Source organism: Accipiter gentilis, chromosome 14 (assembly GCF_929443795.1).
Source record: "Accipiter gentilis chromosome 14, bAccGen1.1, whole genome shotgun sequence".
In the NCBI taxonomy this organism is placed as follows: domain Eukaryota; kingdom Metazoa; phylum Chordata; class Aves; order Accipitriformes; family Accipitridae; genus Astur; species Astur gentilis.
Genome location: NC_064893.1, coordinates 17,175,171 through 17,198,931, shown reverse-complemented (window position 1 = coordinate 17,198,931; position 23,761 = coordinate 17,175,171). Strand labels below are relative to the sequence as shown.

Sequence of the window (23,761 nt, the reverse complement as noted above, 5' to 3'; positions counted from 1 at the left end):
CTGAAGACATGATTTGCTTCAAAGTTCCTTAAAGCAGGAAAAAAAAAAAAAAAGGATGAACGTTAATACAGAATTTTTTAAGGGAGCCATTACAAACATTGTGAACAGGTCTTAGCTTGGCAAATAGTCAGGGATCCTGAAGGATGGCTTTTGTTGTGAATAGATGCGATTTATCTGTCTTTCACAAGCCTTGTGGACCAGCCCAGGATATATTCAGTTATTGCCCCAATTTTAAATTGCTATAGCATCCAGGGGGGGAAGCCAAGTGCCAGCCTGGAGAGTATTTATTGGCTGATTTGTCACTGTTTCAGCAGTGCTTGCTGTGTCTTGTCCAGTCTCAGGTGAGAAACCAGAGCACCTATTTCCATTTGGGATTTCAAATGCAGATTAAAGCCCCCACAAGTCTGCAGGGCAGGTGGAGAAGTTCTGCCCCAGCACCTCTCTGCCCCTGCTAGTAAGCAGTGGTGCAGTGCCAACCTTTGCCTTGTTTCATGCTTGTAGCCTTGACATGGGGTTCCTTCACTGAACTTCTGGATGTGCAACACTGGTTTGGGTTTTCATAAGGATCCTAAACCCTTGTCACTTCTCCCCAAAACCATTCCCTCCAGCTGTGCTTGGCCCAGGAGTGAAAAATCACCCTGCCAGCACCAGGGTCCAGGCAGCAAGGAGGAGTAATCTGAACTATTTGAGTGGGCTGTTCCTTCTGCTGGTATTTAGGCAGTAAGTTTGTCTAGGTATAAGCTTGCTGCCTGGAGCCCCTTCTCAACTATTTGGCCATTTGGTGAAGTTGAGTGGTGTTCTGGGCTCCTCACTCTGATGCATTCAGAGCTGGCTGTGGTACAGGACCTTTGCCCAAGCAGACCTCCTCATGCTGAAGTTAGGCTGGCTACCATGTCTAAGGGCAGTTCTGGGATTTGGTATTTTATCATTCCACATTATTAATCCAGAGCCTCTTTTGAATTTTCAGTTGCCCAGCGCATCAAGGAGCTTGTGGATCTGAAAAACAAGAAGAACTCAAAATCCAGGAAAAAGAGAAAACAAAACACTGAGGATGAAGGTAAAGGCAGGCACAGCATGCAGGGAGCCAAGAGGGAGGACCACACTGACCTCAGACAGACGGGGATGCTGAGCTCCGCTGAAAATCAGATCATTTATTTAAGTACTTAGACTTAGATTTGCAAAATTTTACTGCAGGTGGCTGGTGTGAGAGGTTTGACCAGAGCATGGATCAGCAGTGTGGGTGGCAGCTGGGCAGCAAGTGGGACATGTAGCAGTGTGGCGGCAGGTCTGGACCCATTTCACTCACAGTTGTATGAGAAAAGGGATTTTAATTTGTATGCAGACCTGGGGCTGTAATTCAACTGGTCTGTGTATGCCACTGAGTTTCCTATAGCACATTCCAGTGCTAAAAGCCATACAAGCCAGCGTGTTGAAAAGAACCTGTCTCAATTGTAGTAGTGGATTTTGTAAACCACCACCCAACCTGAGGACCTTCAGGGAGGACACTGATACCTGGCAAAGAGCACTGCCTTTTTCTCTCCAGTAGTGGCTTCCTCTTGTCCATGCTTCCTGGACGCTGCAGTTCACGGCTTGCAATAGCAATCTCTGCTGAATGAACAAGAGCTCACATATTCCTCCAGCCTCAGGTTTTAACTATTGGTTGCAGCAAAATAATTTATCTGGCTAAAGTCTTGCTAGACAAAGTCCATTCAATTTTTTTTTTTTTATATTGCTTTCAGGAAACTTGAGCCAACCCTGTGAATTTGTATCAGGCAGCAGTTTATATCATGTAGCCTTGGTATTTTTAATCTGGGAGAGCTAGAGTCCAGCTTCCTGCATTGCTGAGCCCTACCTGACGCCTGTGCAGACATGGCAGCTGCACTCTCCTGCAGTGGCTTCCCTATGTCACTGCTCCCCCAAAGCAGCTGCAAGCCTGGGAGGTGACTGAGGAGGTCCCTTGGTCACAGCCCCTGCTGTAAGAGTGTCTATCACTTCTCTGTCTCCAGTGGGATTTGGAGCAGAGACCTGAAATTGCACTGAGGGATTATATTTCTGGTAGGGATATGTCTTTTTCCTTTCCTGTTGAGGCCCTGGAGAGTTCAGCCCATTCTGAGCCTTTGAAAAGTCATTTTGCTTGTGCTCGGAGGGACTTTGATATCTTCATGGGACAACTCCCCGGAGATTGCTCTGCGCAGGGTGTGCTCTGTCTTGTGGGCTGAGCAGGCTCTTCTGTGCAATTGCTTGTATATGTTGCGTGTGCTGGAGTTGTGCTTAGGAGGATAGAGATAGTTTCTCCCTAAAACTAAAAAATAAATATATACATATTTATATATATATATGAAATGTTATGAAAAAGGCATGCCAGGATAGCTTTATAGAGTTTCCAGAACGAACCACTTGAAAGTCAGAAGTGCCTGTGTGGCCTCAGATGGGGCTCTGGTGACAGGTCACACACTATTCCCTTTGCTGGAACCTCTCTGCTTTGTGGCACACAGAAGACCTGCTCTGGCAGTGAACTGGAGCTTTAGAATAAATGAGCTGGTCTGCAGGCTCCTGTCGGCTTCTGCAAACATGGTGAGGGGTGCATCAAAAGAGGCAGGAAGGCTGGCAGATCACTTGAACCAGCTTTTTCACAAGTGACCAGTAACGCTGAGGATTTTTTCCGGGGCCTGACCTCAGAGCTGCACCTGAAGTAAGGGGAGATCCTGCAGGAACACGCCAGGTTCTATCTGCTGCTGACTGGAAAGGTCAGGCTTTTCTTCAGGATGCCTATGCCTGCTCCACTGGCCTTGTCTGCCAGACATGTGAGGGGTGGGTAGAATGCAGCTCCCTGAAGTTGCAAGGCAAATGTGAGAAGTTGTTCATTAGTAACTCTGAAATACTTAGATGATTATGGATGTAGCAGCAATTTAGCAGAGAAATCCACAAGGAAATTAAATGTACTGTCTTCAAACAGAACTGAATAGAGGTATGTAGACACGTATTTAAGTCTTTCAGTGAAAAATGGAGTTAAAGCAGTGATTACACACACACACACGCACTTCTTTCAGTGCAGAGGCTTGTAAGTAAACACTTGGGTGAGTAAACATTTATCATCTGACACACACCCAAAGAAATAACTTTGAAGTTTCCCATGCTTACCTCTGCAATCTTCATCTTCTAGTGTAATTCTCTGTGAGTAAATGAAATATGAAGGTGGTGTGAGATCTTTTCATGGATCAATAACCCATTGGAAGGCAGAAGAATAACAGGTAGAAATAAATCATGTGTTTTCAGAAAGAGGATTGCTGATCCTGCAGGAATGTATGCTGGGCTTTGAGTCTATACAAGGAGGCAAATAATGAGCTGGCAGCTCGGTGTTGGTACAAAATTATTCAGCATTGTAAAAACTAAAGGTGCAGAAGGATCTAGCAAGGGTGAGTGAGCTATCAAGCAGCAGAGATGGTGTCAACAAAAGCAAAGTATTATATACATGGGAGAGACATCCCTAACTGCATGTGCAGCAGCAGGCTCCTATATAGCTGTTTCAGGGTGAGAAAGATGTTTTGCACCTTGTATATAAATTTCCAGCAATGTGTATACACAGTGCTGGGAAGTGGTCAGAAACCAGAGGATCAGGAGCTTGTAGAAAAGGGACAAAGAGCAAACCAGCACTTGGCCACAGTAGTGCTGTGCCCACTTTGCATGTCCTGCCATGGTCCCTCCAGGGCTGATGAGTACAGCAGGGGAAGCCCCACAGGAGCTGGACCTGGAGGAGAGAGGAGGGGCAAAGGTCAGTGGGCTGAAAGAAATTGCAGGTCACCTGGGGAAAGCAAGAGGAAGAAATTTTCTCGTTGTTTGTCGTAGCGGAAGAATTGGAAACCACCTGGTTTTGTTGTTGGGCAGCAGGCTTAAGAACACTCTGTCCTGAAGCACAAAATTAAATCGTTAAGAGTTGGCAGGTTAGGAGAATAACAGGTTTAGGAACAAATGGGACAAATTCAAATGAGGGAGGTCTGTCAGTTGATGGTTAATGGTCCAGATGCAGCACTGCCCCAGGGTATCTCCCATCTGCTGTTAGCTGGGAGATTTTTGCAGGGGAATACTCATTTTTCAGACATCTTGTATCTGTTCCTTATCCTCCTGGTGGCAGATGCAGGTTGCTGATTTGTACGGTCCTTTGGGCTGACAAAGCATGGCATTTCCCATGTAGGGAATGGTGATGGAGCAGCATTGCTGGGATGCAGAAGGACACACTGGTGGTGTGAGGAAGAGGGGCTAAAACACTGCCATAAAATAGGAGTGCCTGGGCAGATCTAAGCCAGGAGAGCAGCACTGGTGCAAAGCCTAGCTGAGCTGCTCAGGAGGCACCTACCCCTGTACTAAAGAGCACAGCAGGATGGGGCCCTGGTCTGAGAGCCTCCTCTGACTGTGCCAGGCTGAGGTCTGTGAGAGGCCACCATAGATCAGAGAAATACTCAGAGAGCAGCTTCTGCTGGGCTAAAATACGTGTCCTGTGGCAGGGTTCTGAATCCACATTGTTTGCTGCATTTTTTAAGACATTTTTTGGCAGAAGAGTGTTTAAGTCTGTTCCAGAAGGTATGTTCCTGCATGTGCCCCGCCTAGATTTTAACTTGTTATGAAAGCAGAGGTTCCTTAAGAAGCTCTTCACATATGTTTCTAAGCCAGCACATGGAAGAATATTTTCCTTTGCAAACTGTTTTTCACTGTGTGGGTTGTTAGTAGTCTTCTGTTCCTGAGCTTCTGGGGCTATTGTGGTACCACAGGAAATAACAGATCAACTTGGATTTCACAGATTCATGGTGTGCTCAGAGAAGTGGAATTGCCTTCAGTATTAGCCCTTTCCAGGCCATGCAGGCAAAGCTGCCCGTCCCTGTGCTAAAGGAGTGTGAGCTGGGGAGCAGAGGGAGTACCTGGCCTGCTTGTTAGGAGAACTGACCCTGCGTGATGAGCTAAATGCCAGGAGCTGGTCTCTAGCTGAGCATTTTAAAACAGCCAGACGGTCAAGTCGCTTGTTTGGAAAAGCGGAGGCTAAAGCTAAATTCTGCTCCTCTCCCTCATGTTTCCTTCTGCAGCTCACCACTTGCCTCCCAGCCTCTCTGCATCTCCTTTGCCCATCTCACTCTGCACATGTGCTGGGAGCCGGGAGCACTCTCATTGGGGCGGTTGAGTTCTACTACATGGCAGAGAGGCTGCACACTGCATGTTTAAGGTGTCAGCCCCTGTGGGAGCCATTCATTCTGTGCCTGCCGTGGCAGAGTGCTAGTCACCATATTCCTCAGGACTCCCTTTGCTCTTTTGGTGATTCAGGTCCATGGGCAGTAATGTGTCCAGCCCCTCGCACATGGGGCAGGGCAAGTTTAGTTTTCAGTTTATTTGCTTGAAATTTGGTTGGCTTCACTCATGGCCCCAACAGTCTCCTCTGGGTCAGAGGCTGCAGCTTGGTCATCATTGGGAGCAGGACGCCTCTCTGCAGAAACGGCAGGATGTAGGTTTTAGACTTTTCCCAGGATTGGAGAGCTTTCTGGGAAAGTACAAAACAGGCTTCAAGTAGACATGTCCGGCTGCTGCCCACACATCAGCCTTGCAGGCTCTTCAAGGCAACCAGTTCCTTTGCAAACCTTGTTAAACTCTTAGGGTGATTATGGTTTCATGGTCTAATTACAGTGTGAAAAAACATTTCGTATTATTGGTTTTGAATGTGCTGCCTCCCACATATTTGGTGTGATGCAGAGACACAGTCCAGTCTTTTTCCCATTCCCTCTGTGAAGCAGATGACACTTTACATCTGGGTGTGTCTGCACATTTTAACAACAGAAGCCATAACCTGGAATAACGAAGCATCACAAAGCAGCTCCTTGGGTTTTTTCTGTAATCCTTAGACATTTCCAGTATAAATCATGCCTGGGATTAGCAGGATTTTTGCATTCAGGGAATATTTTGCTTTAGATATTCCCAAGAGAGAGAAATTCTTAAAATTGACTTTCCTTCCCATTGCCTGCAGGAGAGGGGGATGCTGTTGTACTTCCTTTGGCATTGCTCCAGTGTTACAGAGAGGCTCCGCCCCAGCTGTCAAGCAGATTGATTGAGGCAGGGGGTGCTTGTTTTGTCATGGGAGCCAAGGACTATGGTTTGTCTGCTGGCTGAGAGGAGAATGGAGGAAAGCGGAGCTCTCACTGTTGTGAATTGTTCTGCTTGGGTAGAGTTTGTCCTCCCTCTGCTTTGAGAGGATTTGAGGAACTCCAGGCTCCTGACCAGCTTACCTAAGCCACAGGGTATGTGAAAGGCTGATCTAAAATACGCAGCATCTGACCAGAATGTAGATTTTAAAAGCCACAAGAATTTTGAACTCTGTTGCAAGCTTTAAGCCTGGCAGGGAATCAAATAGGGCAGATCTATTCACTGCTTTCAGCAAGCACTTTGGGTTTGACTCGAAAAAGAACAAAAGGCCAACAGTTTTGGAAAAACTCTCGCAGCAATCAGTGCTCTGTCAGTGCAAACATTTCTCTTGGTGTCACGGGGGGATTAGCTCTGTGAATCCTGGCTCTGCTTGCCCTCAGAGTTCACTGAACCAAGTGCAACCAGAGCAGCCATTCTTGCAGAGGGCTGCAGCTTTTGCACTAAGCTCTGGTGTGTCTGATTCTCCTTGTATTGCAGAGCACACCTGAGCATCACAATACAACACTGGGTTGGAGGAGGCTGCAGGCAGGAGAGTGAGGAAGCCTTCTGCAGGGCTTTGGGAAGATGAGAGAGATTCTGCCACCTTTCCACACTTCTGCTTGCATCCTGAGCTCACTCTTGGTGCTGGTGCTGCCTCTCCGGCCCTACACGCCTTTCTCTACTGCTTCCTCTCTTATAGTCCAGGACTGCAGTTCTTGAATTATAAAAAATTTGTTCAAAACACTGAAATCTTTCCTGGCAGGAGTCTGGCTCTGCGTGCTCTTTGGCTGAGATCTGGCAATATGTAAATACCCAGCCCTGTGTCTGTGAGCCACATAACTCCAGCCACGCCGCCAGGAACAAGGACTCATGCTCGCATGCATGCCTGGGCTATGAATGCTGAACAGGCACCTTGCGTTGAGTCAGGACAGGGTCAGGCTGCCTCTGCAAGAGGTGGAGATCTGCAGGAGTGGAGCTGGGAGGTGCAGAGCTACAAGTCTTGACTCAGAAGACAAATCCCTCCAAGCACAAGTACCTACTTCCACTGACGCTGCCTGCCACAGGGCAGCAGGGCCAGAGGCTTTGGGGTGCTTAGTGTGAGGTTTCGGCAGTCCCTCTACCCTGCCTGCACAACAGGCTGCATAGAAGGGGGGTGGCTGTTTGTGCCAGTGTGCACTGCTGTGCTGGTGCTCTCTGAAGGGCTCTGGTGTGGTGGGTGCATGGCACTGCAGGCTGACTGCTCCTTTCTCCTTCCCACCAGGTCTGCCCATCAGCACTTATGCCAAATACTGCTACCGGAAACTCCAGAAAGTAGCCGTCACCGGAGGCAAAAAGGTGAGCGGCTGCCCCTGCTCCAGGACCTGTAGGCTGCCCGAGCAGTACTCTGCTTCCCAGGTCCCAGAGCAATCGGCCCCTTGACTCTCAGAGGTCATTGCTGATTCAGTGATGGGAAATGGACATAGAGCTAGTGGGGGAGGCTTGCTCAGGGCTTGTCTCCCCATGAATGTGTGGGAGAAGGCTGCTACCCAGGTCCTGCCATCCTCCTGGCAGACAGCAGTGGCTGACATGCTGGCAGCCGCATGGCTCTGTGCTCCCTGGCCTTAGGGACGAGGAGGACAAACCCGATGTTTACCTGTCTCCAGGGTAAGAGGAGCTGTCTGTGCAGGGGTTGCCCATCATTAGGTTTCTTCAGATGAGGAGAGAGTCTCCCTTTGCCACTGAGAGCTTGCATGGGCCAGGTCTTGCAGCTGGTTTACTGGAGAGTTGTTCATTCCCAGTTCAAAAAATCACACAGCAGAGATGGCTGGTGCAGAGGGGAGCCTCTGTGCTCTGTGTTATCTGGAAATCCCCCTCCTCCTTTTCCTCCACATGGTTCTGTGCGGGGCTGTGAAAGCTGGCAGGCGGCCTCACCCTGTCCATTCTAGCCAGATCTAGCCATCTCTGATCCAGATCGGGGTGTCTTTTATTTCTGCAAATCCCTCTGGGGCCTTCCTGCCATCTGGACTCTGTGTACAGTGAGCAAATAGCTGAAATACCTCGGGAGGGGTGAAGGCTCCTGGCATCCCTGCGGGAGCAGGACAAGAAGTGTCCAGACACCCATCACACACAACTGCAAACCCGGTGGCTGCCACCCTCTGAGGGGTCAGCGGGAGCTTTCCTTCTGTCACATTCACACTTGCCTGTGGGGATGCTGCTGAATGGCCGCCGTGCTGGGCAGCCTGTCGCCCCTGTGACAGCACTCTGTGTTTCAATCTCTGCGAGGGGAGATTCAAAGCCCCTTTCAAGTGTCGGCATCTTTCAAAAGCAACAGGTCCTGGTGCCCTCTTTTCAGAGAGCTTTAGCACCTCTGAGAGCAAAGCTTTCCCTAGAGTTGACTCGAAAAAGAACAGAAGGCCAACAGTTTTGGAAAAACTCTCGCAGCAATCAGTGCTCTGTCAGTGCAAACATTTCTCTTGGTGTCACGGGGGGATTAGCTCTGTGAATCCTGGCTCTGCTTGCCCTCAGTGTTCACTGAACCAAGTGCAACCAGAGCAGCCATTCTTGCAGAGGGCTGCAGCTTTTGCACCAAGCTCTGGTGTGTCTGATTTTCCTTGTATTGCAGAGCACACCTGAGCATCACAATACAACACTGGGTTGGAGGAGGCTGCAGGCAGGAGAGTGCCGTCTCCAAAAGGCTGTTTTTCAGCTGTCCCGTGGCCAAGTGCTCACCCAGTGCCAGGCTGGTATACACATGCCCTCTGCTGACCTCACCACAGCTGGGGACAGGCTGGGCTCCATCCTTCCTCCCACCACACCAGCAGGTAGAGCTACAGCTGGAGCAGCCTCCCAGATGTGCAAACACGGCAACAGAATCCCTGCAAAAACAGCCCGAACTTTCCAAAGTGGTCTCCCGCCAACAGGCAGCAGCTTCTCTGCTCCTTTTGGGCCTGATGAGTTCAACCCCCACCCTGATTTTAGGAGGTAGAGGCTGCAGAGCAAGAACTGTGCTGCCAGGAGGCCAGCGAGGTGTCCATGTGCATGGCCGGCCTTCTCCATCCTGGCCGCTTACCACCACCATCCCCAGGTCACTGTTTCTCTGTGGGCTGGCTGTGCCGCAGCTGCACTGAGCTCTTCTCTGTCCTCAGGGCCTCCGTAAACCGACAGTGGAAGAGATAGTGCATGCCAGGAATGCCATTGTGACGCCATCGCTCTTCGGCAGCTCTCTGGAGGAAATCATGCTGCGGCAGCAGGACATGTACCCAGGTAACAAGCTGCCCTGGGTGCAGACGCAGCTATCGCAGCAGGTCCTGGCTCTGGGAGGAGAACAGACAGAGGGGATTTTCAGGTGAGCTTTTGGGGTGCTGTGTTACTTTTGAGCCACCTGTCAGTCCTCAAAGCGGAGAGGTCAAGATTGACCTCCGTGTGCTTCCTTTTCCCTGAGAATAGCACTCTGCCGTGGATCGGACAAAACCTGACCTTTCCCAGGTTCAGGAATCACCTCTTAAAGTAGCATTAGCCCATTTGCATGCATTAGCACAGAGGGGACAGCATAGATGTGACTTGAACTACTTAGGACAGCACATACCCAGGCAAGGCATTGAACTTTCATCAACTTCAACAGAAGTAGTTGGCCAGTGCGGGGAAGAGATGAGCTCTTGGGTCCCTGGCAGAGCAGTTCATCAAGTGCAGCTCATCAGCCTTGATGATGCACAAGATGATGCTGAGGAGTCAAGAGAGACAAAAGAATCTGTATGGTGAACATAGGGGATTCTGGTTTGGGTTTGGTTTTTTGAGGTTTTTTTAGTATTATTATTTAAGATTTGTGTTAGTTTTTCAGTAGCTAAACGTGATTTAAGGTAGCTAGCAAAAGAACTCAACCTTGCATTGTTAAGGCTTTCTAATACCTTGGTATATTTAGCCAGAGATGCTTCTTATCTTTGGCCTGAACATGCTGCAGAGAGGCCTAGTTACAGAAAATAATCACTTCTGAGGACAGAGTGATAGTTGCTGTCTGAGCTAGTGGAAAGGAGACAAGCGTTTCTTCTACCCCCATTTGAAAGCTGTGTTTAAAAACAGGCAATGCATTCTCTCTGAGGAACTGCTTCTGTAGCTGCTGCTGGCGCGTGCTCCCTTCTCCCTGGGGCCCCAGAAGCAGCTTTGGAGCCACGGTTTGCCGGCCAGCTGCCACACCAGGCACGTTGCACTGCTCACTCTCTGAAGCACCTTTGCCGTGTCTCTGTTTGCAGGATACCTGGTGACATAGATGAAGTCAATGCATTGAAGTTGCAGGTGGATCAGTGGAGAATCCCAAGCAGCCTCAGTGACCCCAACATCCCAGGTATGGGAATGCAGCAGATGTGTGTGCTGCAGCCTTAGCCATGGTACAGTGCAGAGGGGAAGGTACAGGAGCAGCCCAGGAGGTGTGCTGCTGGCTGGGGACATGTACCCAGGCTGTCTTCACTAACTGGGTTTTCATTCTGTGCCTTTCCAAATACTGCCCATAATAAAAATACGGGGGGCAGTGGGGGAACCTCTGCCTCCAGCTGGCGCCAGCACAGTGAGGCTATGCAAGCTGGGCAGCATGCAGAGCAGCTGGGAGTCATTCAGGAGCAGCTCTTTAGCTCCAAGGTCTCATTGGCCTCTCCTTTAGGCGGCCCCAGAGCTGCTTCCTGGAGGAGCAGGTAGATAAGAGCCAGCGTTTCGTTCTAACTGGCCAGTTTGGCTGCCTGAGAATTTCAGAGCCAAGACTGAAATAAGGTGAAACAGGACAAGTGCAGAATATCTTCTCTGCCCTCTGTTTCCTGGGGCATTGAGTCTCGCTGCCAAGTTTGCCTCTGAAGGTGGTGGGGAGGTCACCAGAGCTGTTCTCATGCACCCTGCTTTCTGCCCAGCCTCTCTCCTCAAGCTCTGGTATCGGGAGCTGGAGGAGCCCGTGATCCCCCAGCAGTTCTACAAACAGTGTATCAGCAACTATGAGAACCCCGATGCTGCCGTGGCTGTGGTGCAGCTTTTGCCGGAGCTTAACAGACTGGTGCTGTGTTACCTCATACACTTCCTGCAGGTAGGCAGCCCCCACAGTCCTGCGTCCCTGCTGCTGGCCAAGAGCCTGGAGCACATGGGGTACAGTTAGTGGGACAGCTGTGGTGGGCCATTGGCAGGGTTTTAGGACCTCTCACCTGTATTTAAGGTGGGATTGATGGAGGGGGGTCTGCTGTCTTTGTCCCTTATGGGAGCAATAAACGGTATTCCTGATCTTGTAGAGCATGGGCCTGGTCCCAAAGGTTGAGATCTGCAAGATGTTCCCTGCCTGCTGAGGCTCCCACGCTGTTGGCTACATCAGAGGATAGTGGTCTTCCCCTATGAACGTGTGGCTGTTGGGGCATTGTCTTTTAGGGAGCCCACATCTCTGCTCTCCTTGCACCTCTTCTTAGGCCACGTGTTTGGAGTCTTTTGCCCTTTTCCACTGCTCCAGCTGAATGTCTTCTTATTATCTGCAGATCTTTGCTCAGCCATCAAATGTGGGCAGAACAAAGATGGATGTGAATAACCTGGCCATGGTGATGGCCCCCAACTGCCTGCGCTGCCAGTCTGACGACCCTCGCATTATCTTTGAGAACACACGCAAAGAAATGTCCTTTCTTCGCATGCTGATAGTGCACTTGGACACGAGCTTCATCAAAGGGCTGGTTTGAGCCACTGGCCCTGGCGTCCAAAACATTGCTCTGGGGAGTTGCTGGGTGCCTGAAGTCTTCTCCACTTAGGTTTCTTCCATTGTCTTTGCTGTTGTCACACCCTGGGTTAGCCCCTGAGCATCTCCCAGCATATGACCTCAAGGACAAGGACTAGACACTCCTGGAAGGCTCGAGCTGTTCAGCACCAGGAAGTCCTTGGGCCTGCCAGGCTAGATTCAGTGGTTCCTGGCCTTCCAGCATGTGTCAGAGGGGAGCAGCCCTCCTCCTTGGAGCCACAGGACTGGTTGCTCATTGAAAGGGCTGTGACATCTGTGAGAAACCGCTACCTGGGGCAGTGAGACTCTCCATCTCCCTTCTGGAGGCAGAGTTGGCTTCAGGTAGGAGGACATCACTCCTGTGTTGTGGCATAAGCTGGTCCTGGGGAGATGCTGCCTCATTGGGGATAATCCCAGTGCTATGGAGCCAGCCTGGTTCACCTCTGCAGACTGTTGGCTGGAGGTGTGAGGGTTGTTCTGACACCCCATGATGCTGTGGGTAGAGGGATGTGAAGGTGCAGGGGGGGTTTGCTGAGGCAGAGAGGTTCTTTGGACTGCACTGGTCACTGGAAGCACATTGCGGCCCAGGGAGAGGAGATGTTTGAGCCTCTGCTGCTGGTGGGCAGGTAGGCAGACATCCCACAGCTGGCAGCCCTGGCAGGCCAGATCCACACATCATCCACCTCACCTTCTTTAGGAGGCTTCAGAGCTGCACAGCAGCATGTGGTTAGCATGTGGGACCAGCCCTGTGCTGAGCTAAACCAGCACCCACCCATGCCACGGAAGCTGGGGACAAAACGAAGGCCATGCACCTGACAACATACAGATAAACAACCTCTTTGGCGTCCTAACGAGGGCTGTATCCTCTGGAGGGGTAACCCCAGCAGCCTTGCAGCTCCTTTCTGCTACGGGCAACGTGAGCTGACACCGGCTTTCCTGAAGGGCCATGCTCAGACCAGCCTCAGCTCTGGCACCCCCCCCAGTTCTGGTACCACATCCTTCCCAGACCACTCTGCCAGGGACTGAATACCAGTTTTGGCCACCCTTCTGGTTCAGCCCAGGTCTAAAGAAAGCTAGGAAGGCCCTCAACAGTACCTGTGCTCAGATATGCCTTTCCAGGCAGAGCAGCAGCATTGCCGTGTGCTTGTGAAATGCTTGGTACTGCCTGGAGTCAACTGTGGCACCTATGCACCTCCCGCCTAATTCCCAGAGGATTTACAGAGAGGTTGGGAAGAGGAGGGGAAGGAAGGGAAGAGAAAGGAAGAGGCAGGTCTGAGTGGCTGAGATGTGCTGGAGCCTGTGTAGGAGCGGTGTTAGGCGGGCAGCTCAGCATTCTTACTGCTGCTGTTAAACCCCTGCGGCTTTCTGTGTGCCACCAGAAGTAAGGCACAGCAAGGACAGTGTCTTTCAGAGGCAGTGCATGGATTTCCCCGCAGCTTCTGGATACTGTTGCATGTTCCTTAGCAAGCAGCAATTTCTAATTTGGTGGCATCCTGGTATTACTCTTCTCTTCCTTTGAAGTGTTTTCCCTGCTGGAGGCAGATCTGCTGCAAAAAGCTGCATGTTGGGATTACTCATGCAATGCTAAGTCTGCTGGTAGCATCCAAGGTTTCATCTGTATTTCTGCATTCCTCTCCCTTTCAAGTGGGGACCTGGGATCATCCTCTTCTGATTGCAGTGGGGAGCTGAGCCCTGCTAGTAGAGAGGTTTAAAGCTGATATCTGAATCTGTACTAAACGTTTGGGCATAAGGTGCCATGTGCAGAGAGTGTCCCAAGCCTACTGGCTGCTTGGATCTCCTGAAGTACCTGAACGGGGTTTCCAGGGCACACGTTTGCTCAGATGAACTCCACAGAGGGAGTTCAGTTTGTGCCCAGCTGAACAAGGGTTGTGGTTCCTCTCCTTGTACCAGGTGCTTCTGTGGTCCAATGGGCCAGGAAATCTTGCTCCCACATCACGATTAGCTCTGTCAAACATACCCCCCAAAATGTGTCAGGATCTGTTTCCCACAGCCATCCCATCTCACCCCATCCCATCCCATCGCTTTGAAGCCATTCAGCTCAACTTGGCCTTCTGAAATGCTGAACAACTGGTACTTCAGATGTGGGGCTACCTTCCCAGAAATGTAGAGACAGGTAGGGGGACCGGCTCTGCCATATTGTACTGAAATTTGAATTGTTGAATAGGTTTGGGGTGCTACATCCTGCCCCTCCTCTGTGGGCTGGAGCAGCCGTGTAGTGCCTGCCCTCCTCTTTGGGCTGCAGATGCATGTGCCTGTGTTGGGCTTCGCCCACAGCCAGCCATACTGTGTAGGTGATCCATGTTACTCCTTGCACTTAGCTGTAGCAGTCAATCAAACTGTAGGCATTTGCTGCTATTACAACTGAATGCTTCTTGCCAGGGCTGTAAAATAGGCTAATAAACGACACTGGATATTATTTTCTTTGCCAATAGATTTGTAAATACAAATCAGTAAAGCAGCCTCTCCTCTGTTCTAATAATAAATACAATCTCCATGGTTCTCTCTTGTCCTTTTTGTGAATTTCTGAAGCATGATCATGTCCACCTGGAGCTGCAGATTTCAGACTGGATGTCAGTGTTAATAACATTTGGGAATCAGCATGACATAAACACTTGGAAACCAAGCTGTGGGCTGGTTCTGTCTTAACTCTAACGCAGCTACTAGGGTCACTCAATGAAACTTGGAAGAGGTTAAAACAGATAAAGGACAATACTTCTTTACACAGGATCTTTTGGAGCCTTTCAGAAAACAAGTCAAAAAGGGATTAGAGAAGTTTATGGGCAATAGCTCCACAAATGGGCAGTCAGAGGATAAGGAGAGATGTGCTGCTAATATGCCTCATCCAGCAGCTGTGGGTGTGGCAAGTGGACTGCAGGAGGTGGCCACACACACGTGCTGTCCCTGCATAGTCTCTGCTGTTGGAGATGTGGTGAGACAGGCTGTCGGGCTGACCCACCTGGGACATTTTTATGTTCAGACTGGAGTATTCTCTGATCTTTCCTCCATCCCTGCTCCAAGGAGCAGCTGGGAGCACTCTGTGTTGATGCTCCAGACTCGCGCTGCTTGCACACTGTGGTGGGGCTGCAGCACAAGTGCTGGCTGTGCAACTTCAGCCACGCAGTGATGAGTTACTGCCCTAGGTCTGGCCAGTGCTGCTGATGCTCTAGGGGTGGTCACTGTCCTGGCAGCGCTGAGCAAAGATGGTGCACTTCAGGCAAAGCTGGTAAGGGCTGCTCAGTCACTCCAGCAGTTCAAGATCACCTGTGCTGGCCACATCACTGGGTCTTCACACCAGCCTTGCTGGCAGGAGCGTGGTAGGCGGTATGTACCCTTCAGGAGGCAAGCAATGACAAGTGAGAGCAGAAGGAAGACCAACAGCATTGTAACCTCACGCATCCCTTTCCTAGGTGGATTTCTGCAGCCTGATGTCTAAGTGTTCCCCAAGGCTTTGCTGTGAAATGAGCCGATTTTGGCCAAATCAAAAAAGCCCACAAACTAAGTGCTTCAGCTCAGGCTCAGAGACTTGGACTCACTCGTGCAGTCACCTTGGCCTGATACCTGGATCACTCAAAAAATCAACGGCCAGAGTAGCGGCTGGCTCATAATGAGCTGGTGGTTTGTTCTCTTGCTTCCACCAGCCGCTCAGTAAGACCCTGTGCCAGAGGGTGGCTTGAGACACAGCTCACTTGTCTTTGGCTCCTTGTAGAGAGGAGGCAGCTGCAGCTTCTCTGAGACTTGCCACCATTTGTGGAAGGGTAATGTGTCCTGATGGGGCCAGCACCCTTGCAGTGCTGCATGCTCTTGCTGGTGCTGTTGAATTTCTGGCTGGTTTAAGTCTTCTTTTCACAGAGCCTGGCATGAGCCTTTTGCTGTCTCTGCAAACATGTCCTGGGAATCTGCAAACAAAAATGGTAAAAGCAATTCTCCCAGCTACTGACTGCAGCTGACAGACACCATGCCCTCAGGTCTGCTGTCCACGCTCCACCCCAGCTCCTGAAGAGGTTTGGCAGCTGCTGGGGGATCACAGGCGGCTTTTGGACCTCTCTGTAGATTCAGCTTGAGATGGAGGAAGGTAGGGCTCAGCTCTGGCAACTGCCTGGTGTTAACGGGACATGGTAACCACAAGGCCACCCATCCTGCGCACCCCTCCTGGTAGAGAAGCTTCCTGCAGTCTTTCCTCCACTTGCAAATGTGAGGGGTCTCCCTCCTCCTGGCCCACCAGAGATACTCCATTTCTCCCTCAAACCAGAGGTGTCCAGAGGTTGTGATGCCTCCCCAAAATTCCAGGGCAGTGGGAGGCCAGTTTTTAGCCTAATCCTCACATTGAGCTTTGCACTAAATCAGCCCTGTGGGAGGAGAGAGACCAGAGGAACAGGCAAGGCTGTGTCAGGAGCCCTGCAGCACCAGAGGGAGGCAGAGACGGGAAGGTCCCTGTCCTGACACTGCCCCAGTGCAGGTTTGATTTGGGCGCAGCAAAGCGCTGGCAGATTCAGCGGAACTGGCTAGTGGAGATGGCACTGAGCTAGGCCTCTGCAGGGCTCAGACGATAAGATGTAGAAAGCTCATTTAGCTGCTGAGCGTTGCTGCTTTTAGAGCTCCTGTTGTCCTATAGCATTTGTCACCCACAGTTAATGGTGGAGAGAACTGGGTGTGGGTGCAAGGCAGCTGGGGAACCATCTCGGGCAGAGAAGAGGGGACAGGGAAAAGCCTAGGCATTCAGTGAGAGGTGGACCACTTAACAGACCCTGCTGGAGTTCAGTGCATCCAGGTGGCCTTGCAGGAAAACTTTTGGGACACACTGCATCACTCATGAGCTGGACTTTTCCTTTCAAAGCAGGGGGCACCAGCTGAAGACTCTGCCCAGCCCACAAAGGTTTGAATCTGCATCTCTCAGGGGCTCCTCCTGGCCTGGCCTCCACCTGGAGCTTCCTCTGCCTCCCTCACCATCAAAGCCATCCCCCTTTGCCTGAAGTGCTTAGTGTTTACTGGTACCATAAAGGGAGCCTGTGTCTGAGGATTGTGTGACCTCAGCTGTCGGGGTTGGGTGCCAGCCCAAATCCATGAAGGTGTTCAGAAGCCCAAGACCAAGGCTGGTCTTACAAGCTACTACTTCTCCCAAAGGAGAACTGGTGGCTTACATCAGCTCATCTCCACTCGCAGCCCCATTTCCTCCATCCCATCTGTGCCAGGTCTGGTGCTTCATTGAGATCACAAGCAACAGGGGAGACCGGGTGGGCTGTGGGGGGGATGTGGAGGGTAGGGGATGGAGGAGGAGCAGGACCCTCTCTTTTGAGGGCAGTGAACTATTGGATTGTTTCAGCTGCGAGGTACAGCTTCTCCCAGAATGACCTAGCCTTGGTGTCCACTGGGGAAGGTGAAGGTGCTGCAATTGCAAATGGTACCCAAATACTGGACTGGGGTGTCCCTGCGGTGTGTGCCACCTCCCCACTCCCAGGACAGGATAACCATTCAGAAGAGTGCAAGACAGCCAGACCCTGTAACCTCAGGGACCACAGAAGGGCCTACAGAGCAGGGTCTCTATCACCTGCAGGCAGACAGCCCCAAAGAGGACAAGGACAGAAAGGGGGCTACAGCCTCCCCCCTACTCCCAGCTTAATCAGCAGGGGTGGGGGGTGTCTAAGTGCATTGATGGCAGAAGTGCCTGCTTGTTTGCATGTCTCTCCCCCGCCACTCCATGGATGCGGCTGTCCCTGCCCCGACCAAGGGCACAGGCTGAGGGTGGACATCCTTCCCTGGAGATCTGCAGCCGGTTCCCAGCCTCTCTGGATGCTCTGGCCAACAAAGAAGGGATGAGAAACTGTCCTGAGGTAGAAACTGCCCAGCTGGGGAGTGCTGTTGTGAGGAAGGCACACTGACTTGGCGAGTCCCTCATCTCCCGCCATTACCTGCACCTTGGGACCAGGCCTGGAGGTCAGCCAGACCTGTGGGGACCTCCAGCAACACTCTGAGAAGAGCAGGTACGAGCAGGGTGAGGGCTGGTGGGGAGAGCTGGACACAGAAAACTCATCCCTGGACCACTGCATGCGCTTTGGTGTGGAGGGCCGGGACTATGTCCAGATGAGTCAGCAAACCCCCTGCCAAGCCGTGCTGGCCCCCATGTAATCACCAGCAGGGCTGGTGATCTGCACAACACGGTGCCTTTCTAGGCAGCAGAGCAGTCAACTTCTGCAGTAGCGCAGACTACAGTGACCCCGCCTGGGCTGCATGAAGGCAGCGGTGGGCCTTGTGCTGGCGAAGACAAACCCCTGCGGGCACAAGAGTCCCCCACATCCCAACTGCCTGCCGGCCCCTTGTGTGGCCGGTCAGGAGGAGGGGAGGGTCCCCTGCAGGGGATTACTCCAGCCAAGTGCAGAGGCTGGCTGGCCTCCCTGCTTTATCCCCCTTTTACAGTCAATGCAAAAGGCATTTTCTAAGCACAGTTCCTCTGGTCCTGAAGTGGAGGCAGAAGGCTGGCCCGGTGCATTGCCCTTGCCACGTGCCTGATTTTTCTCTGTTGAGATATGGGGAGGCCAAACAACAAGCTCAGCTCTCCGGCAGGCAAGCGAAGTGCCAGCAGTGAGGCTGCCTGTGCTCAAGGCCAGCGCTTTGATAGCACAGCTGTAGAGCTGGCCTTGAAGGAAAAGAGCTGGAGGATGCCTCGCTGGGAGCTTTCTCCCTCTTTCTCAGGAATGCTGCCTAATCACAGGCCCTTGCCCTTGGGTCTCTGCCTGAGCCAGGTCAGCCACTCCTGTGCTGATCTGGACCCTGACCCCAACCCGTGGACCGACTTCCTCCCTTGACCTCAGACCTGCCTTATCGCTGCGGGACTTGCATGCTCATCTGGACACTGTCACTGGACCTGCTCTGTTCCCATCTACTGCTGGCCTGCACTATGCTGGGTAGGGCAGTGCCCTGCCTGTCCTGCTGACAGCTCAGCTCCGGCTCACCTGTCCTGGCACAGCATGCTGCTCCTGCTGCTCCCCAACAGTGAGTGAGGTGGGGTTCATGATGCTGCTTATGCTGAGCATAAATAAAGGCCTTGCAGGTAAGACCTGAATTGCTTTCCAGACAAGGCAGACAGACCCTTCCTGGCTGCAAAGCTTAATTTGTCCATATCTATTGGTTTCCTTCATGGGTGAGGAAACACTGGATCTGAATTGATTCAGCTGAGCTCTTGGAGGGATCAGGGACCTGTCTGAGACACAGCTGAGAACAGGCAGAGGCAGCACTGGTGCATATGGTGGCTGCCAGCGCAGGAGGAGCACCATTCCCTGGGAAGGGCTGCCACTCCGTGGTCAGCCAAAGCAGGCGGGTATGTCTAACATCTGAGGGTTTCCGGTAATGTTAACTATGGCCGCTGACATGGGATACTGCAGCTGGAGTCCTGGACAGTGCACAAGGAGAAATATCACAAATTGGCATAGACACATCCCAGGACTGCCAAAAGCCATGTGGTGATGGTGGCAACAGCAGAACAAAGGGTTATTTCCCACATTTCAAAACCAGTGGGATCTAGAAAGACCCATTTCTGTGGAGAAGGAAGTGGATTCTGACATGTGCCCTATCATGGTAGATGTGCTAAGATTTGTTTGTTTTTTTAAATGAGGAAAACTCCTCAATGAAATATAGTGCTCTCAAAAAAAACCCAATACACAAAGAGTATGCTGATATATTGGTAAAAAAAAAATAAATCTGTTTCACTCAAAACTTTGGAGTTATTTTTTTAGCTCTTTTCTGTTTTAATTCTGCATTTTTTTTCTCTTGGTTCTAGAAACCTGCAATGTTAAAACCCCATGTGAAATTTCCAGGTTAAAAAATAAATCCAAACTGATAACGACATTTTCTGCCACAGTTTTTTTTTCCTGTTGTGGTATTTTTAGCAAGCTACTCTGCTTCCACAAATTCCCAGCAGACAGCTCACAGGCTCTGTCAGAGAAGCATTAACACAAGTTGCTGTACAGTGACGGGGACCATTCTGCTTTAAACCATCCTTTGTGCTCTCTGGGTCCTGTGCCGCTCATGGCACTGGGCTGAGGCTGATGTCATGGGAGCAGCCAGATTTGTGCAGTGACAGCAGTTCCTATGGGTATTCAGCAGGGAGAAGACAGGAGAGGAAAGCACTTGGACTCAGGGCCCTGCTGTGTCCTCCTCTGATGCCTGGCAGCACCTGCACCCCTAGCCCTGCTTCTGCAGACACCTTGGCCAGACCAGTTACTCTTCTGATCTGGAAACCTGGCAGGCAACAATCATCCACTTGTCTGTGGCCTCTGAGCAGAAAACTGATTATCTCAGGAAAACCACCTGAACCAGAAGAGTTTACTCACCCACAGTGACAAACACTGTAATATTTGACATGAAGAACTTCAGCCCGCAAAGATTTTTGCTCTTCTGTGTCAGTCAAGTTTTGGCCATCACCTAGCATAAAACAAACAAAAGATTACTTGCCCCTGTACAATTCTGTATGGACAGAAGAACATCCAGTTCTCTGGCTGTACCAAAGGGTAGCCAGATGGCTGAGGGGTGTTAACAATCCCCGTCCGCTTGGCACTGGTGAGGCCTCACCTGGAGTGCTGTGTTCAGGTCTGGGCTCCCCAGAACAAGGGACATCAACGAAGGGGACCAAGTCCAGCAGACAGCTGCTGAGATGGTCAGAAGGCCAGTGCATGGGAGGAACACCCACAGCCTGGCCATCCAGGTTCATGGAGGACCAAAGGTGTCAGACTGCTTTGTTTGTGCCTGTATTTCACCCTCGTACGGACCCCTGCCACCCCGAAACAGCTCATGCTCCTGCTCGCAGTGTGCTCCCAATGCCTCACTGGGGATTTTTGCCAGGCAGGTTGCCCAGCTTTGGGCAGCAGGGCTCTCCGTGGCCTCCAGCACCCAAGGGCTGTTTTCCTTGAGAGCTGCGTCGCGGTGCCGCTGGGGCCCGGCGTGAGAAGCTGCAGCCGCGGGAGAGGCACGGGCTCTTCCCTCTGAGGCGGCCGGAGGCTGGGCGGGCTCCATGAGCGGGTGCCGTTCCCATGGGGGTAACGGGACGGCACCTGGGCCGGCCGCGGCCACCTTGGGCCGCGCTACCTCAGCGCCCGCCCCACCGCCTCCTCAGCGCCTGACACCGCCCTCAAGCACCCAGCGAGCACGACGTCCGCCGCCACGCGGGGAGAGCGCGCCGCGCTAGCCGCGAGGGGGCGGGACCCGCCCGGAGGGGCGGGGGCGGGAGCCCCGCCCCCTCCCTGGTGGCTCCGCATCGAGGCGGCCATTTTGTGGCGCTGAGCGGTCGGTGGTGTTGGGCTCGGCGTGGAGCAGGGCCCGGGGCAGTTTGGCTCCGTTCTAACCTTTTTTCCCGTACAGATCCCTCGGTAAGAGCGCGGCTGCACCCGGGCGGGCTGGGCCGGGCAGGGCCGGGTCGGGTCGGGCCGGGCCGGGCTGGGCCACGCCACCTGCCCGCCCTCCGGGCCTACGGCGTGGCGTGGGGTGGAAGCGAGGAGAGGCGAGGGGAGGGAGGCCGGGCGCGGCGCGGCTGGCACGCGTCCCCGCGCACAAAGGGCCGGGCCGAGCGACGCCTCCCGCGCTGCGGGCCCGGGGCGCCGAGCGGAGGCCGCTTCCGCCTCGCCGTGGCTTGGCGTGCTGAGGCCGGGGGTCCCGGTCCGCGGGCCGGCCCTCGCCCGCCCGCCCGCTTGCTTGCTCGCTCCCTCCCTCCCGCTCGCCGCGCCTCCGCCCGCGCCCGGCGGCCCACGGAGCTGCGCGGCCGGCGCGGGCAGGTATGTGCGGGCCGAGCGCAGGCGCCGAGGGCCCGGCCGGCGGGGGCGGCCGAGTGACCTTGCGGCGGCGCCGGAGCCCGAGGCGGGCCCGGCGCCGGGGCGCGGGGGCTCTGCCGCCGGCGGCCGGGGCTGGGCGGGCGCGGGCGGTGTCCGCGGCGGTCTGGGGGTCGCGCGGGCTGGGAGCGGCGCCTCGCGGGCCTCGCGCTGCGGGGGAGCAGCGGGGCTGCGGGAGTTGCGCGCGCGGCGGCGCGGTCCCGCTGTCGGCGCCTCGCCCCTTCGGCGCGCGAGGAAGCGGCGCGGGGCCGCTCCCGGCGGGGTGCTGGCCGCTGCTCCTCGTCCGGCCCCGCGGAACGAAGCGGGGAGGAACCTCGCGTGGGGCGGGTGCCTGCCCCACAAGATGTACTCCGCGGCTGGGGTTCGTCTCCGTAGGCGGTACCGTCAGCAGGAGGCTTCTGGCCCTTCTGTGTCGTGTGAAGTCTGGGACACATTGTCATGCCACTGTATTTTGCCCCTTCAGAATGTCTTTAGGGAACAGAAATAACGGTGGATCCTTGCACTAACCCGAAAGCTGCTTCATGGCACGCCTGTTTAATGCATAGAATTGAGAGGTACCATATTCTTTTTCCTGACAGGCCTAGGTTCAGATAGTGCTTATTGCCACCAAAATGGATTGCTGTACCAGTTGTCTTGGCATGGATGTGTGAACCATAGCCCTGTAGCAGGGCTTGGTTAATTGAAGCAGGTTGTCATTTTGGGAAACGGTTGTATCTCCTTTACTTATTAAAATTTTCCTGGTATCGGAGATGGTTCTAGCCTAAATGCTTGAAAATAGATCAGGAGGGATATTTGAATGTTGATGAGTCCAAGCTGGATAAAATAAATATCTTTCTGTGTACAGAATTTAGTGCTGCATGCAGTATAAGAATAAAAACAAATATTAAAAGCAGTGCTAACAACTTGAAGTAACTTTTTGTAGGTATCTGTACAGATTGTAGCTGAGCATCTCTGTAACAGAAATGCTTTTGACCTGTGTTCATTTAATTTTCTATAATAAGCAAGGATCCTTTCACAGGACCAGTTTCCAAAAAAAGCCAAGTGAGAAGAGTTGCAAAGAAGATCGCTCATAGTATAATTCTCTCTAATTTTTGTGTGAATTTATTAATAGTTTTGGAATTGAAGGTGGTTTAGATGAATAATCATTATTTGATCTAAGTCAGCTTGTGGAATAGTTAAGTTTACATTCTTGCTGATAACTTTGTTGATGTCTCTTGAATGGAAATAATTTTACTTGAGCAGTTTGAGAGTAAAATCTGCTTGTCTGTAATCCAGAGTAATTAATTAAGGTCAAATTGGGAGTGAGGCTAGAATAGTAATTGCTCGTAACAGTGCTGCCTTGACTGAAATGTAAGAAGCATGTAATTAATTCTTACCTTTAATTGGATAAGTTCTCTGAAGTGCTTTCTTATGCTCTTGTAGTTCCTGGATAACCTAGGCAATGATATTGACCTACATTCTCCCCATTGGTCCAGAAAGGAGGGTGCAATCCCGAATTTAATTGTAGGCGATGATAAATTTTCTGTAACTGTGTATTTTATTTATAACTGCATCTCTAGAAGGTAGTTATTGTCTGTGGCTGTAATTTGTCAGACCTTGACAGGAATTGACGCTGTTGCAGTAAGAAAGCTGCCCTGCCACTTGGCTCTTTATTTCTGCCCATATGGCACTGTCCTGCACAGATGTGAGCACTTGTGCAACAGTGTTGTGAGCTGAGCTAAAGAATGTGCATGGGGTGGGCGCAGGGAGGGGAGGATTTATTGTTCAGCCCTGCAAGTGGTTGTCATCAGTATTTAAACTGCATTGTTGATGGTTGCCTAATTGCTTGGGTGCAGGGTTTTTTTAAATTAAAGAAAAAAAGAAAGTTGCATATACTTTGGACCTAGTGGTGCTTCGTATTGAGAAGTCTCGCGAAGTGCTCATAACAGTTCATTCAACAGCTGAACAAGTCTACTCCTTTCTTCCTTGCTTCAATGTGTTACCTTATCATCTTCACACTGCTGTTCCTTGCTTGCCTACAGGTTTATTTTGCTTTCTTGTACTTACCTGACTTTTTCAGGTA

At 51.9% G+C, this 23,761-nt stretch overlaps 3 protein-coding genes across 14 annotated transcripts in view; 2 read left to right on the top strand and 1 right to left on the bottom strand.

The window, feature by feature from the left end:
- The window catches only part of LOC126045306 (rho GTPase-activating protein 39-like), a 58,748-nt gene extending 44,358 nt beyond the window's left edge, over positions 1 to 14,390 (top strand). The window contains exons 5-10 of one of the 2 annotated variants that reach the window (XM_049816233.1): positions 968 to 1,057; positions 7,421 to 7,494; positions 9,285 to 9,484; positions 10,386 to 10,477; positions 11,031 to 11,200; positions 11,637 to 14,390. In XM_049816233.1, coding sequence (XP_049672190.1) covers positions 968 to 1,057; positions 7,421 to 7,494; positions 9,285 to 9,484; positions 10,386 to 10,477; positions 11,031 to 11,200; positions 11,637 to 11,831 — 821 coding nt within the window. In that variant the 3' untranslated portion in view covers positions 11,832 to 14,390. The remainder of the gene's footprint in view (positions 1 to 967; positions 1,058 to 7,420; positions 7,495 to 9,284; positions 9,485 to 10,385; positions 10,478 to 11,030; positions 11,201 to 11,636) is intronic. The other variant, XM_049816234.1, reaches the window with a different exon arrangement.
- Positions 1 to 23,761, bottom strand: part of RBM39 (RNA binding motif protein 39) — a 278,284-nt gene that overhangs the window by 91,411 nt on the left and 163,112 nt on the right. The window lies entirely within an intron of this gene.
- Positions 21,140 to 23,761, top strand: part of PHF20 (PHD finger protein 20) — a 74,400-nt gene continuing 71,778 nt past the window's right edge. For 8 of the 11 annotated variants that reach the window (XM_049816219.1, XM_049816216.1, XM_049816226.1 and 5 more), the window contains exon 1: positions 21,144 to 21,243. The gene's annotated coding sequence lies outside the window, so the exon portion shown is untranslated. Of the gene's footprint in view, positions 21,244 to 22,162; positions 22,254 to 23,761 lie in introns of all 11 variants that reach the window. The other 3 variants (XM_049816215.1, XM_049816218.1, XM_049816217.1) reach the window with 3 other exon arrangements.